The sequence below is a fragment of the Rattus norvegicus genome, chromosome 2, assembly GCF_036323735.1.
Source record: "Rattus norvegicus strain BN/NHsdMcwi chromosome 2, GRCr8, whole genome shotgun sequence".
NCBI lineage: Eukaryota > Metazoa > Chordata > Mammalia > Rodentia > Muridae > Rattus > Rattus norvegicus.
This window is the reverse complement of record NC_086020.1, coordinates 49,811,744-49,823,803: the sequence shown is the minus strand read 5'-3', so window position 1 is coordinate 49,823,803 and position 12,060 is coordinate 49,811,744. Positions and strand designations below refer to the sequence as shown.

Sequence of the window (12,060 nt, the reverse complement as noted above, 5' to 3'; positions counted from 1 at the left end):
CAGCTGCGCCGCGCGCCCCGCAGCCAATGGGCGCGGCGCTCGCCTGACGTCCCCGCGCGCTGCGTCAGACCAATGGCGATGGAGCTGAGTTGGAGCTGAGAAGTTTGAGTAAGAGATAAGGAAGAGAGGTGCCCCGAGCCGCGCGAGTCCGCCGCCGCTGCGCCTCAGCTCCGCCAACTCCGCCGGCTTAAATCGGACTCCTAGATCCGCGAGGGCGCGGCGCAGCCGGGCAGCGCTTTCCCCCAGCCTTGGCAACCCCAGGGGCCACTATTTGCCACCTAGCCACAGCACCAGCATCCTCTCTGTGGGCTGTTCACCAATTGTCCAACCACCATTTCACTGTGGACATTACTCCCTCTTACAGATATGGGAGACATGGGCGATCCACCAAAAAGTAAGAGGCGGTTTAACCTTGTGGGGCTCGGTGTGCTGTTGTGGTGTGGGGGCTCCTCTCTCAAGCTGATGCCAGGGCTCTTTGGATTTGTAGTCACTGCCTGGAGAGAGTGAAGAAAAGGTGGTTCTTTTTGTTGTTGTTTTTGGTGGTGGTGGTGGTGGTGGTGGTGGTGGTGGTGGTGGTGTGTGTGTGTGTGTGTGTGTGTGTGTGTGTGTGTGTGTGTGTTTCTTTTTTCCTCTTGTCACGCTTGCAGCTTGCATGTTTGGTGTGAATTCCGATCTTCGGGAAACTGATCATACCTTGTGTTTGAACGCTGTGAGCCCTCCCAAACTCTTGTCGCCGGTGCTTAGCGGTGATTTCCTTCCTCCTCCGGAATCCGCAGCTCTCGGAGAAGGTTATTATGTAGCAAAGGTCTGCCTGCACAAACCACACCGGCAGATAGGAATTAGCATTCGACTTGCAAAAGAGAGCGAGTGACGACTGTATTGATGTCTACTCTTTTAACAATATCCATTCCCGTGTGCTATTGAAGAACGTGCTTCATGGAAAATATAGACATCCCAGCGCTGGTTTAACGCTTCTAGTCAAAACCTTTCCTTTGACTTGACTTATCCATAATCTTGCCTAATGATTATAGCAAAGAGGGAGGAGGGGAGAAAACACAAAATGAGCGGGTTTGATTGCATGCTAAGCTTACAATGTAGAGTATTCAAATCTGCATTTTACATATATTCCACCTCCCTCTTTTTAAAAAAGGGAGTCAAGGATTTGATGGCACACTCCAATTACCATCCCAAAATGCAATACTCTTTAAGGGAAGGGAAAAAAAAAAAGGAAAGAAAAAAATTCTTCCAGAGTACACCCCATAAGAGCGACACTAAAAGTGTGTTTATCTCCGTAGGAAGTAAACGGTTAGTCAATCATGTATTTATTTTCATTTCAGAAAAACGTCTGATTTCCCTATGTGTTGGTTGCGGTAATCAAATTCACGATCAGTATATTCTGAGGGTTTCTCCGGATTTGGAATGGCATGCGGCATGTTTGAAATGTGCGGAGTGTAATCAGTATTTGGACGAAAGCTGTACCTGCTTTGTTAGGGACGGGAAAACCTACTGTAAAAGAGATTATATCAGGTATGCCATTTTTACAGGGTTATTTTCTGAGATTTCCTGGCTCTCCTTGTTTATTATTTGATGTGCCTTTGTTGGTTTTTCTTTTTTTCGGGGGGGGGATGTTTGTTTTAGAGCGGCCACTGTGCAAAAAATGTTTTAAAAATTAAACTGTTGTTCATTTTATATCTCTGGGGATGGGGTGTCATTGTGTTTCATACATTTCTCTTGATAAGGTTTGTTAATTACTCTTTGAATTTTTCCTGCAAAAAAAATTATTTTCCTCTTTCAACTTCCCTTCTAAGGACAACAACAAAATGAAGGCAAATAAGTGTAGGGTTTTAAACTTTCAAAATTCTAATTTCGCTGTGCAGTTAGCACCTTATTTTTCCTCCTGTTTTATCACTTACTTAAATTATTTCGGAGGTTCCAAATAAACAGACAAAAGTTTCACCAATGGATTTTTGAAGAACAAGAACAACCATTGCTCCCTTTTGGGGTGAGTCTTCCTTGGTAGAAAATTTTAAAACCAAAATAAAATGTTCCTTACCAAAAAAAAAAAAAAAAAAACCCACCGGAAATTTAATCTTTTTAAATATTAACCCTTTGGTGATATCTAACTGTCTTTTCTTTCTTATCTTATCTGTGCTGATGAATTAGACAGAGCAGATCAAATTGCCCATCATCTATCTGTCTGTGAACAATTGGTATATTTAGGTAATTGAACAGCTTCCTTTCTCACATTAAAATCTAGTAACTGATAAAATGGGGGAATCACCCGAACGGACAAGACCAAAACCACAGAGGGACTGAGCTTGCTTTTGTTGTATGCTTTTTTTTTTTTCTTTCTAATTTCAAGTTTCTCTGATCTAAGTGTGTATATCGGAAACTTCACTTTCTATCTTAGAAAGCTTGGTTGAATTTCTAAAAGAAATTGTGTTTGTTCTAACACGAAGCAAGATACTGTTCCCCTTCCCCGTTAGGCTGGTGATAGCAGAAATGTAGCTGATTTTAAATTCGGAAGTGACTACTAGTAAGTGACCGGCTTTTGTAACCTATGAAGGGCTCTGAACTTCCATTAAAGTTTAGTTAAGATTTAAAATATGGCCACCGTTTTTTTTTCTAAGGAAAAAAAACGTCCTGCTAGAATAATGCCACCAAGTTGTTGTTGTTTTTTTAATCATAGAAGGGTATACTCATGATAGTATTATCATGAGTAAAAATAAACAATATACTAGGGAGGGTTTTGCTTGTTTGTTTGTTTTGTCTTGATGCCTTGAGGAGAATGGGAGGAAGTGGGATCCAGGAAAGGGGAGGGATTTCATGACTGGTTTGGGAATGGGGCAAAGTAAGTCTTCCTTCTATAAAATGGATCATGATCTTGCCTTGGAGAGACAGAAGGAAGAAAAAAAAATCTTCAGATCTGTCTTCTGACCTCTGACAAATATGCTCCTCTCATTGTTTACTTGGCTGGTGTGTACACTCAGGACACTGGAGAGGGAGAGCCCACTTTGAAACTCCAGAAGCATCTGTGCTCCTCTGCAGATACTGGTCTCCTCAGTATACAGAATTGCCTCATTCAGGACATGTCGATTTGCAGATGAAGTAACTCAGTTGCTGTTAGTTTTCTCCTCTCTCTCTCTCTCTCTCTCTCTCTCTCTCTCTCTCTCTCTCTCTCTGTGTGTGTGTGTGTGTGTGTGTGTGTGTGTGTTTGCTTATGCAAGCACTCACTCACTCACGCACAACCCCTTTGGAGGAGCTTAGTTGTAAAGGCAAGGCAGAGTGGTCATTTTTATTTTAAGATCTCCCATTTGGAAGGCAATATTCTCCCTCCTTTGTGAGGATCTTGTCCTGTCCCCTTCACTCTCTGTGTTGGAATCACTGATAGCTATGGTGGGAGTCAGGCAAAGCAGCAGTAGATGAACCTATAAGCCTGAGCCTTGGTAAGAAAAGGCTAGCAGTGAGGAAGCTTTCAGCAGTGAGGGTTGGTGGTGTGTTGTTTTGTTGTTGTTGTTGTTGTTGTTCGTTTGTTTGTTTGGTCCTTTTTTGTTTTGTTTTATTTCCCCATTTGTCATGCTAGCCTTGGCCCCCAGGCCAACTGAAATAGAGGTTCATGCTTCAGAAGCCTGAAGGGGAATGATTGGAGGAAGGCAAAAAAGCTGGGCTTTAAAATAAAAAGAGGTAGAATGGAGAGAGAACTTTCCATTAACAAGTTGACCTGTGGAAAATCTTTCGCTGAATAAATACTGAAAGGCCTTTGCTGCAGAGAACCCTCTGAAGCTTCGTTTTGTTCTTCCAATCTGGAATTGTGTGTGTGTGTTCGTAGACGGTATGGGATGACTGACAGTGTCCCTTTCCCAACCTCTGCTGTTGTTGCTGCTGCTACTGCTGGTGGTGCCTTTTCAGCAATGCTTTGAGTAGCAGAAATTGAGGGACAGAGAATGGAAAGCATAGGGCTACTCAATGTCCCTTGAGTCCCTCCCTCCCCGCTAGTATTTGTGAGAATAATCCTGAGACTGGTTACCAGGGGCTGCTTCCAGGTTTAGAATCCACCAACAAATTTTCCTTGGTTTGGTCTGGGTGCCTGAACTAAGAGGTACCAACTGAGACAGACACAGAGGTTCCCCATAAAGGTTCCCCTTGTTAAAGGGGAAGGTTAAGGAAGAAGGGGGAGAGGAAGAGAAGGGGGGAGGGAGGGTCGGAGAAAGGGGGTTGGGTTGTTTCTATACTCTGCCCAACTTTACTACTGCTGTTTTTTTTTTTTCCAGGCAGGTCAGGTTTGTGGCCTGGGTCCCTGGCCATCTTGGGCCAGAACCTGCCTGAAGTCACCCTCTCTCTCTCTCTCTCTTTTTTTTTTTTTTTTTTTTTTTTTTTTTTTTTTTTTTTTTTTTTTTTTTTTTTTGTGCTTCTCTTCTCATGCCGGGGCCGGTCCATTCAGGTTGTACGGGATCAAATGCGCCAAGTGCAGCATAGGCTTCAGCAAGAACGACTTCGTGATGCGCGCCCGCTCTAAGGTGTACCACATCGAATGTTTCCGCTGTGTAGCATGCAGCCGACAGCTCATCCCGGGAGACGAATTCGCGCTGCGGGAGGATGGGCTTTTCTGCCGCGCGGACCACGATGTAGTGGAGAGGGCCAGCCTAGGAGCTGGAGACCCTCTCAGTCCCTTGCATCCAGCGCGGCCTCTGCAAATGGCAGGTACTTTTCCACCCAGAGGCTGAGAAAAGGCAGGCGGGGCTAAATCATAACCTTTCCTTCCTGCAACCTGGGGGTCACAAGGTGGTTCGAAAAGTGGCCCGTAGTAAACAATTCGTGCTCTTTGCCTTTCTAGCAAATTTTCATACACTCATCATCTGCCTTGACTGCATAACCACACATCTAAATGTCTGTCTATATACAGGTACACAGCATACCCCACTTGTGCACACATGTATACACAAGTCCAAACTGTACTGTCAGCTTTACTTTGGCCTCCAACCCAACGCTTACTGAAAATGGGCTTCAGCTCTCTGCCAGGTTTTCTCCTAGCTGCCGCCTAATTAAAGGGGTGGAGCCCTAGGTCTCGAGGAGTTTCCTCCCTAGCCCAGTGAAGGAAGCTTAAGCGGCCCCAAGGCATTTAGCTTCCCACGTCTTCCCCCCGCCCCTCCCTGAGACTTAACTTTCCAATCCAAACGCGTTTTAAAATTTATTTTTATGCTTTTGTCAAAAAACAGGTCCCTAAAAGATACAATGTCAGTAACTGCAGGCGCTGCACAGGGCTGTAACTTAAAACTGTCAACAGCCTAATCTGCAGTAATTGCCTTTTAAAAAGGAGCCTGCCTCTTTAAGCCATTCATTCTACCTGATTTGGTGAGAATTTCATCTCCAAGCCTGTAGCTGTAGCTCTAAATTGACCCGTAGGTGTTTGGCCTGACCCCAGGGGGTCGTGGAAGGTGTGGGATTTGTACCGTGCAGATCAGAGGACTAGTTGCCCATAAAGGAAACTGGAAACATAAAGGTTGGCTAAAACCAAGACCGTCAGACAGCAGAACATTGTTTCCTACCTGCCTTCCAGTCAGAAGCAGATATCCCTCCCTCCCTCCATTCAGTATTAAGTCATCAGCCCCTACTAAATACCAGAGGCGAGAAAATCACAGCTTTCCCCCAACCCCCACTCACCTCTTTCTAGTTGCTCTGAGAATTCTTTTCTGAGTGATTTCTAACTAACCGAGAAGGGGTAAAGCTAAGGGTGGGAAACTGCAGAAGAGGCCGAACGAAATACTGGGAGGGAAGGGAAGGACAATCTCCAGTCATCTTTTATCTCAAGCGCAGACAGTTCAACAGAGTTTCAGTTTTCCTTTGCTTGGGGTCAGCGGGTCTCAGGAACATCCCACATTGTTGATTTAGTACTAAGAAAGACTGGGGACCATTCGGATTGCTGGAATCCAACATTTCTTTAGCTTCTAAATATGACTGCCCCCTGGATCTGAAGTTCAAGGCTTTCTGGCAGAATTATCTGGCTTTCGGTCGCAGACTTCCCGGGCCCTGTCGTGTCTCTAGCTGTCACTGGGGTGTTCTGCGTTTTATTTTCAGGTACCCTCTATGACTTTTACCCAGAAGGGAAAGCCGAGCCTGGAGGTGGGGGTGCTCGGTATAATCTGTGACCTTCTTCTAGTTATGAGGAAAGGGGAGGAGGGAGAGAATGTACTGGTGGAACAAAAGAGAAACCAGCTAAGACAGACTTCCTTTGGCTAATTCTGTAGTGAATGAGTAGGGGCAGGGGCCCGCATCTCTTCTCTCCTCCATTACTTTCTGCATTGTCTTCTATTGATTAAGGAGCAAGATATCTTCTCCCTCTTTATGCCCCTGCGCAGATTCTGGTAGGTGCGCTGAGCTGAGCTAGGGTTGGATAGGCAATGGAGTGGGCTGGTGGCGGCGGGAGTGGCTTTGCTTGCTCACGGACTCCCTTTGCCCCATAGCCGAGCCCATCTCCGCTAGGCAGCCAGCTCTGCGGCCGCACGTCCACAAACAGCCCGAGAAGACCACCCGAGTGCGGACTGTGCTCAACGAAAAGCAGCTGCACACCTTGCGGACCTGCTACGCAGCCAACCCTCGGCCAGATGCGCTCATGAAGGAGCAACTAGTGGAGATGACCGGCCTCAGTCCCCGAGTCATCCGGGTCTGGTTTCAAAACAAGAGGTGCAAGGACAAGAAACGCAGCATCATGATGAAGCAGCTCCAGCAGCAGCAACCCAACGACAAAACTGTGAGTAGCCCCCAGGCCAAGCAAGGAAGGGACCATAAGAGACCTTGGGAGGCCTGGCCAGCGGGCATCCCTGTGAACTGGCGGATTGGTTCTCTGTGGATCACAAGCAGGAGCCCAAACAAGGAGGTCCTCTCACTTTACCTAGCTCCAGATGTGTAGCGGGTACTGTCCACAAGAAGGCTGAGAGTTGGCTGGTTAGAAACTGCAGATCTGAGTGGGGCCACCATCCATTGCTGGTTCCAAAAGAGAACATGGTTCTCAACATCATCTACACCTGGAACCTAAAGGACCTAGTGGCTCCCTCCTAGGGCAAGTGGCAGTGAGCTCCACTCAGGTTTTGCAAGCACTGACATCATTAGAGCGGTCCATATGGTGAGGGACAACATCTTGAATGCTGGTCTAGAACACGGATTCAATGTGCTTACCATCCATCCAGCACTCTGGTCCCACCCCAACTCTTAGTGAGGCCTGCCTCCATTGTTGCATTTGGGAGAGCCCTTCAAGGTGCCCATGCAGACAATCCACTCTTCCAGGTGGAGCCCCAAGCTTCCTTCCAGCCTTTGGTACCATTATGTTAGGTGACAACTCTCCCCTTCCTCCCCCTCCCTCACCTCTTGCTTATGTTACGGTAAAGGGTTTCTTTCTCCTTTCCTTGTTTTACTACTTCAGCCCTATTTTTAAATGCCATAAAAAAAAAATACGTTGTCATTAAACTTGGCAGGCAGGCCAAGACTGAGCAAGGGTACTTTCTAAGTTAGTGCATAATAGCACTGAAGTAGCCAGACCCAGAAACCTCTGGGGTGGGATCTGGCTCTGCAAGGAGGAGCGCTTAGGGGAAAACTTTGGCTAACTCAAACTAGAAAACTAGCATCAGGAGACTGAAGGGAGGCCTGACTGGGCCTCAGTTTTCTACTTCTGAGAGGCTGTGGCATCTTAAAGCAGATGGAGGGGGCTTGGGGGCGGGGTGAGCTGTGAAGGTGAAGCAAAAGATGATAATTGCAGCAGAATTGTTTTAATAAGATCTCACCCGATCTAACAATCCTCCACACAGAAGTAGAAAAACAAAACTAAACTCTAATATCCATAGGTGCAGCAGATTAACTGAGTCAATACAGGGCAACTGTATAGATAAGATAATACTTGGGTATATTTACTTAGCACGGAACGGACAATGAAGGGAGGGAGTTTGCTCATTAACATGTTGGGATGTGGGGGTTATTCACAGAATATCCAGGGGATGACAGGAACTCCCATGGTGGCTGCTAGTCCGGAGAGACATGATGGTGGTTTACAGGCTAACCCAGTTGAGGTGCAAAGTTACCAGCCGCCCTGGAAAGTACTGAGTGACTTCGCCTTGCAAAGTGACATAGATCAGCCTGCTTTTCAGCAACTGGTAAGTGTCAGCTCCCAAATGGAGAAGGCTGGATCCCCAACAGAAGGGAGAATTCCGCTTTAACTGTCAAGCACTGAAAAGTCCCCTGGTGGTGGTGGTGGGGTGCTCCAGGGTACCAGGGTTGGGGTGGGGGGGGGGAGAAAGCAGCAGGAAGTGGTGGTGAAGAGGAGGGAGGGAAATGTAAGGAAAGGAAATCTCTTGTGAATCCTTGTTTAAAATCATCAAAATTTAACTATGCAGTATAGTGTGAGCTTTCTACAAAAGACGCAAATCTTGTGGGTTGAACTTCACGGTGCCTAAGTAGTTATGTGTGCAGAGGTACAAACAACAGTGGCAATGTCACACATTTTAGGCTGTTATAAATTACAAGGACTTCAGAGACCACCTTGGCATTTGGATCAGCCATCAGTAAGTTTATTTCTTTGCCTGTATCTAGTGAATGGTTCAAGTAAAAGTGACTGTAGTGACATCCGTGTGATAAGATAGAAGGTTGTTATCCACAAGCAGCAACCATTTGCCTGAACAAAATTTTCTTATATGTCAACAACAAGAATGGTTATTTAAATAGTTTGGTTGATATTTATTGTTGCTCTGTTTCTTTCAAAGTATATATTAATCTAAATTATAGGACTTTTAAAATACTTTTAAGCAAATGAGTTTAGGTATGACACAATTGTGTACAACGTGGCATGTATACCAAAAGGGACATGAGCATTGCCAATCTGAAACAATGTATATTTAACTTATGAAAACATGTCTTAGCACTAAAGTATCTAACACATTTATCTATAACAGAGAATTAATTCATTTCACCTATAAGAGGTTAAGATAAACAAAAGTTTAAAGATAGATACATACATACCTTTGGACGTGGTATATATGCTTAAGGTTTTTTCCTTCCCCCTTAAAGTATAATCAGCCCCATAGACACTGTTTTATTAACCACGAAGCTGTATCCTAAAAAACACTCCTTTCTTTAGAAACAAAGCTAATGCATCAGTTGAGACTAGGTTTCCCCCACCCCATCTCCTATGGCCTGAGGGCATTTGCTTTCTCTCAACAGTTATAAGGGTGATTGACCAGAGGCAAGTGGTTAAAAGGACTTGGTTCCGGGCTGTGTCTGTAAATGGGCCAGTCTAGTGAGCAGGCAAATTTGAGAAGTCCCTTGACCTCTCAAGGGGAAGGTTCAATAGAGTAGAAAAGGTGCTAGAATCTGGAACCAGAGGGAAAGTTTTACTTTAAATAAAATAAGTTCTCCATAAGAAGCATTGTGTAGGTAAATTTTAAATAATAGAAAGGGGAAGAGGAGAGGATTTCTGGAACTCCAGTGTCAGGTGAGAACAGTGAAGTGGAATCTGAGGCAGGGGTGTGAGGTCTGGTTATGGGTAGGGGACAATTTATGGTCACACCATATTTATAAAGAGATGAAGAAAGTGTTGGTCTCCTTGTGGAAAGGGGAGAAGGAGGCAAGGCACTGAGACCACACAGTGATTCCACTAAAGAGTTAATCATTGTTCCAGGGAGCCTACATTGAATTTCTGGCCTAGAGAACTTTCTTCCTCCCAGGGCTACACGTAGGCAGCAGGATAATTTTATTTCAAGCCTTCACGGGAGAGTTGTGATGCCACTTTACAGTGGGAAACACATTTGCTCTTAAATAATTTAATGGGACACAATGTTGGGAATTGGACTCCGGTTAAAAGAGAGCTCTTTAGGAAGTTGGAGAAATGGAGAGAATTTCTTTTCAAGTGCTTCTCACAGGTTTGCCTTAAAGCCTGTTCAAATTCTATGGCAGGCAGGAATATCTCTGTTGGTCTATCAGTGTACACATAGGAACTTAGGCGTGTAGACACAATGTAATACTTTGTATCTCTCCAGACACTATTGAAGTCCCCTTTGTTTACTTCTCAACCTTCCATACAGGTCAATTTTTCAGAAGGAGGACCAGGCTCTAATTCCACTGGCAGTGAAGTAGCATCGATGTCCTCTCAGCTCCCAGATACACCCAACAGCATGGTAGCCAGTCCTATAGAGGCATGAGGAACATTCATTCAGATGTTTTGTTTTGTTTTGTTTTTCCCCTGTTGGAGAACGTGGGAAATGACGTTGAACTCCGGAATAAAAGTATTTAACGACCCAGTCAATGAAAACTGAATCAAGAAACGAATGCTCCATGAAATGCACGAAGTCTGTTTTAATGACAAGGTGATATGGTAGCAACACTGTGAAGACAATCATGGGATTTTACTAGAATTAAAAACAAACAAAACCCTAAGCCCAACATATGCTATTCAATGACCTTAGGAGGACTGAAAAAGAAAAAGGAAAAAAAAAAAGAGAGAGAGAGAGAGACGTTTTTAAAACGTAGAGGATTTATATTCAAGGATCTCAAAACTGCGCATTTTCATTTCACTGCACATCTAGAGGAAAAGCAGAAATAGAGAATTTCCTAGTCCATCCTATTCTGAATGGTGCTGTTTCTATATTGGTCATTGCCTTGCCAAACAGGAGCTCCACATAGAGCGGAAGAAACCAGCCTCAGTGGCTGAAAGAGTCCTTTCAGGAAGGCGGGGCTGCATTGGCTGCATTGGTTTGCGATGTTTTTAGTTGACCTTGACAAGGGGTTAAGTGAAATTCTGGGTCTCTTTAGCATGCCCTGTACCTGGTTTCTCTTTTACCTTTGCCTCTTCTCCCATTATTTTCTTTCCTTTATTTTTCTTTACATATTTTTTTTTTGAGATCCATCCTCTATCAAGAAGTCTGAAGGGACTTTAAAGGTTTTTGAATTTATATTTAAAAACCAACTTATAAAGCATTGCAACAAGGTTACCTCTATTTTGCCACAAGCGTCTCGGGATTGTGTTTGACTCGTGTCTGTCCAAGAACTTTTCCCCCAAAGATGTGTATAGTTATTGGTTAAAATGACTGTTTTCGCTCTTTCTGGAAATAAAGAGGAAAAAAGGAAACTTTTTTTTTGTTTGCTCTTGCATTGCAAAAATTATAAAGTAATTTATTATTTATTGTCAGGAGACTTGCCACTTTTCATGTCATTTGACATTTCTTTTTGTTTGCTGAAGTAAAAAAAAAGATAAAGGTTGTACCGTGGTCTTTGAATTATATGTCTAATTTTATGTGTTTTGTCTTTTTTTTCTTTAAATATTATGTGAAATCAAAGCGCCATATGTAGAATTATATCTTCAGGACTATTTCACTAATAAACGTTTGGCATAGATAATTAAATAAACGCGATGATTCAGGGTCCCTCTTTTCTATGTCTATTAGCAAGCCGTTGACATGTTTAAAATGAAGGATTTGCATGCGAATTGGGATAAAATGACACACAGTATACTAGGTGTGATATTGTGTTGCAAGTAGTTCAGGTCGGGTTTGCAAGTTTCGATTTCAATAGTTGGATGAAAGTTGGTCGGAAGAGGCCCTTTAGCTCTCAGCTGTGATAATGTTACAGGTTTTTTGAAAGGAGATGCAGTTTTCTCTTCCGCCCCCTTTCTTTCTCTCCCGGTCTTTCTGCTCTACCCCCACCCCTACATCTATCCCAAAGGAAGGTCTCTGAGAATGGGTTTTGATTGGAATCGCTATTTTCCTAACGCCAATTGCTTTATACCGAAGTCGCAGCTTAAGATCGTTAAAATTACCCACGTTTCAAACATAGACTCTTGCTGAAGAAGCTTTCTGCCTAGACATGAAGGATGACCATTGTAGACTAGTGGTGGCTGATTGAGAAATGCCGCTTAATTTGCGCAGCAGAAGGTAGGAAGGGTTGAGAGAGGAAAGGCTTCTCTCAGCAGTTCTCAGAACTGTAGGTGTCTGCATTTTCTTACCTCTTCCACTTCCCCACCCCCCACTGCTCCTCCCCTCCCATCTCTAATTTCAACCCCTTGAGAAAAGTAGCTGGCTTGCC

General features: G+C 44.3%; 1 protein-coding gene across 1 annotated transcript; it reads left to right on the top strand.

Annotated features, from left to right (window-relative positions):
• Positions 1–361: 361 nt before the first annotated feature.
• On the top strand, positions 362–10,186 carry Isl1 (ISL LIM homeobox 1). Its single transcript, NM_017339.3, has 6 exons — positions 362–394; positions 1,338–1,527; positions 4,442–4,701; positions 6,462–6,748; positions 7,974–8,141; positions 10,065–10,186. The coding sequence occupies exons 1-6, from the start codon at positions 367–369 to the stop codon at positions 10,179–10,181; spliced, it is 1,050 nt and encodes a 349-aa protein (NP_059035.3). The 5' UTR covers positions 362–366; the 3' UTR covers positions 10,182–10,186.
• Positions 10,187–12,060: the final 1,874 nt, after the last annotated feature.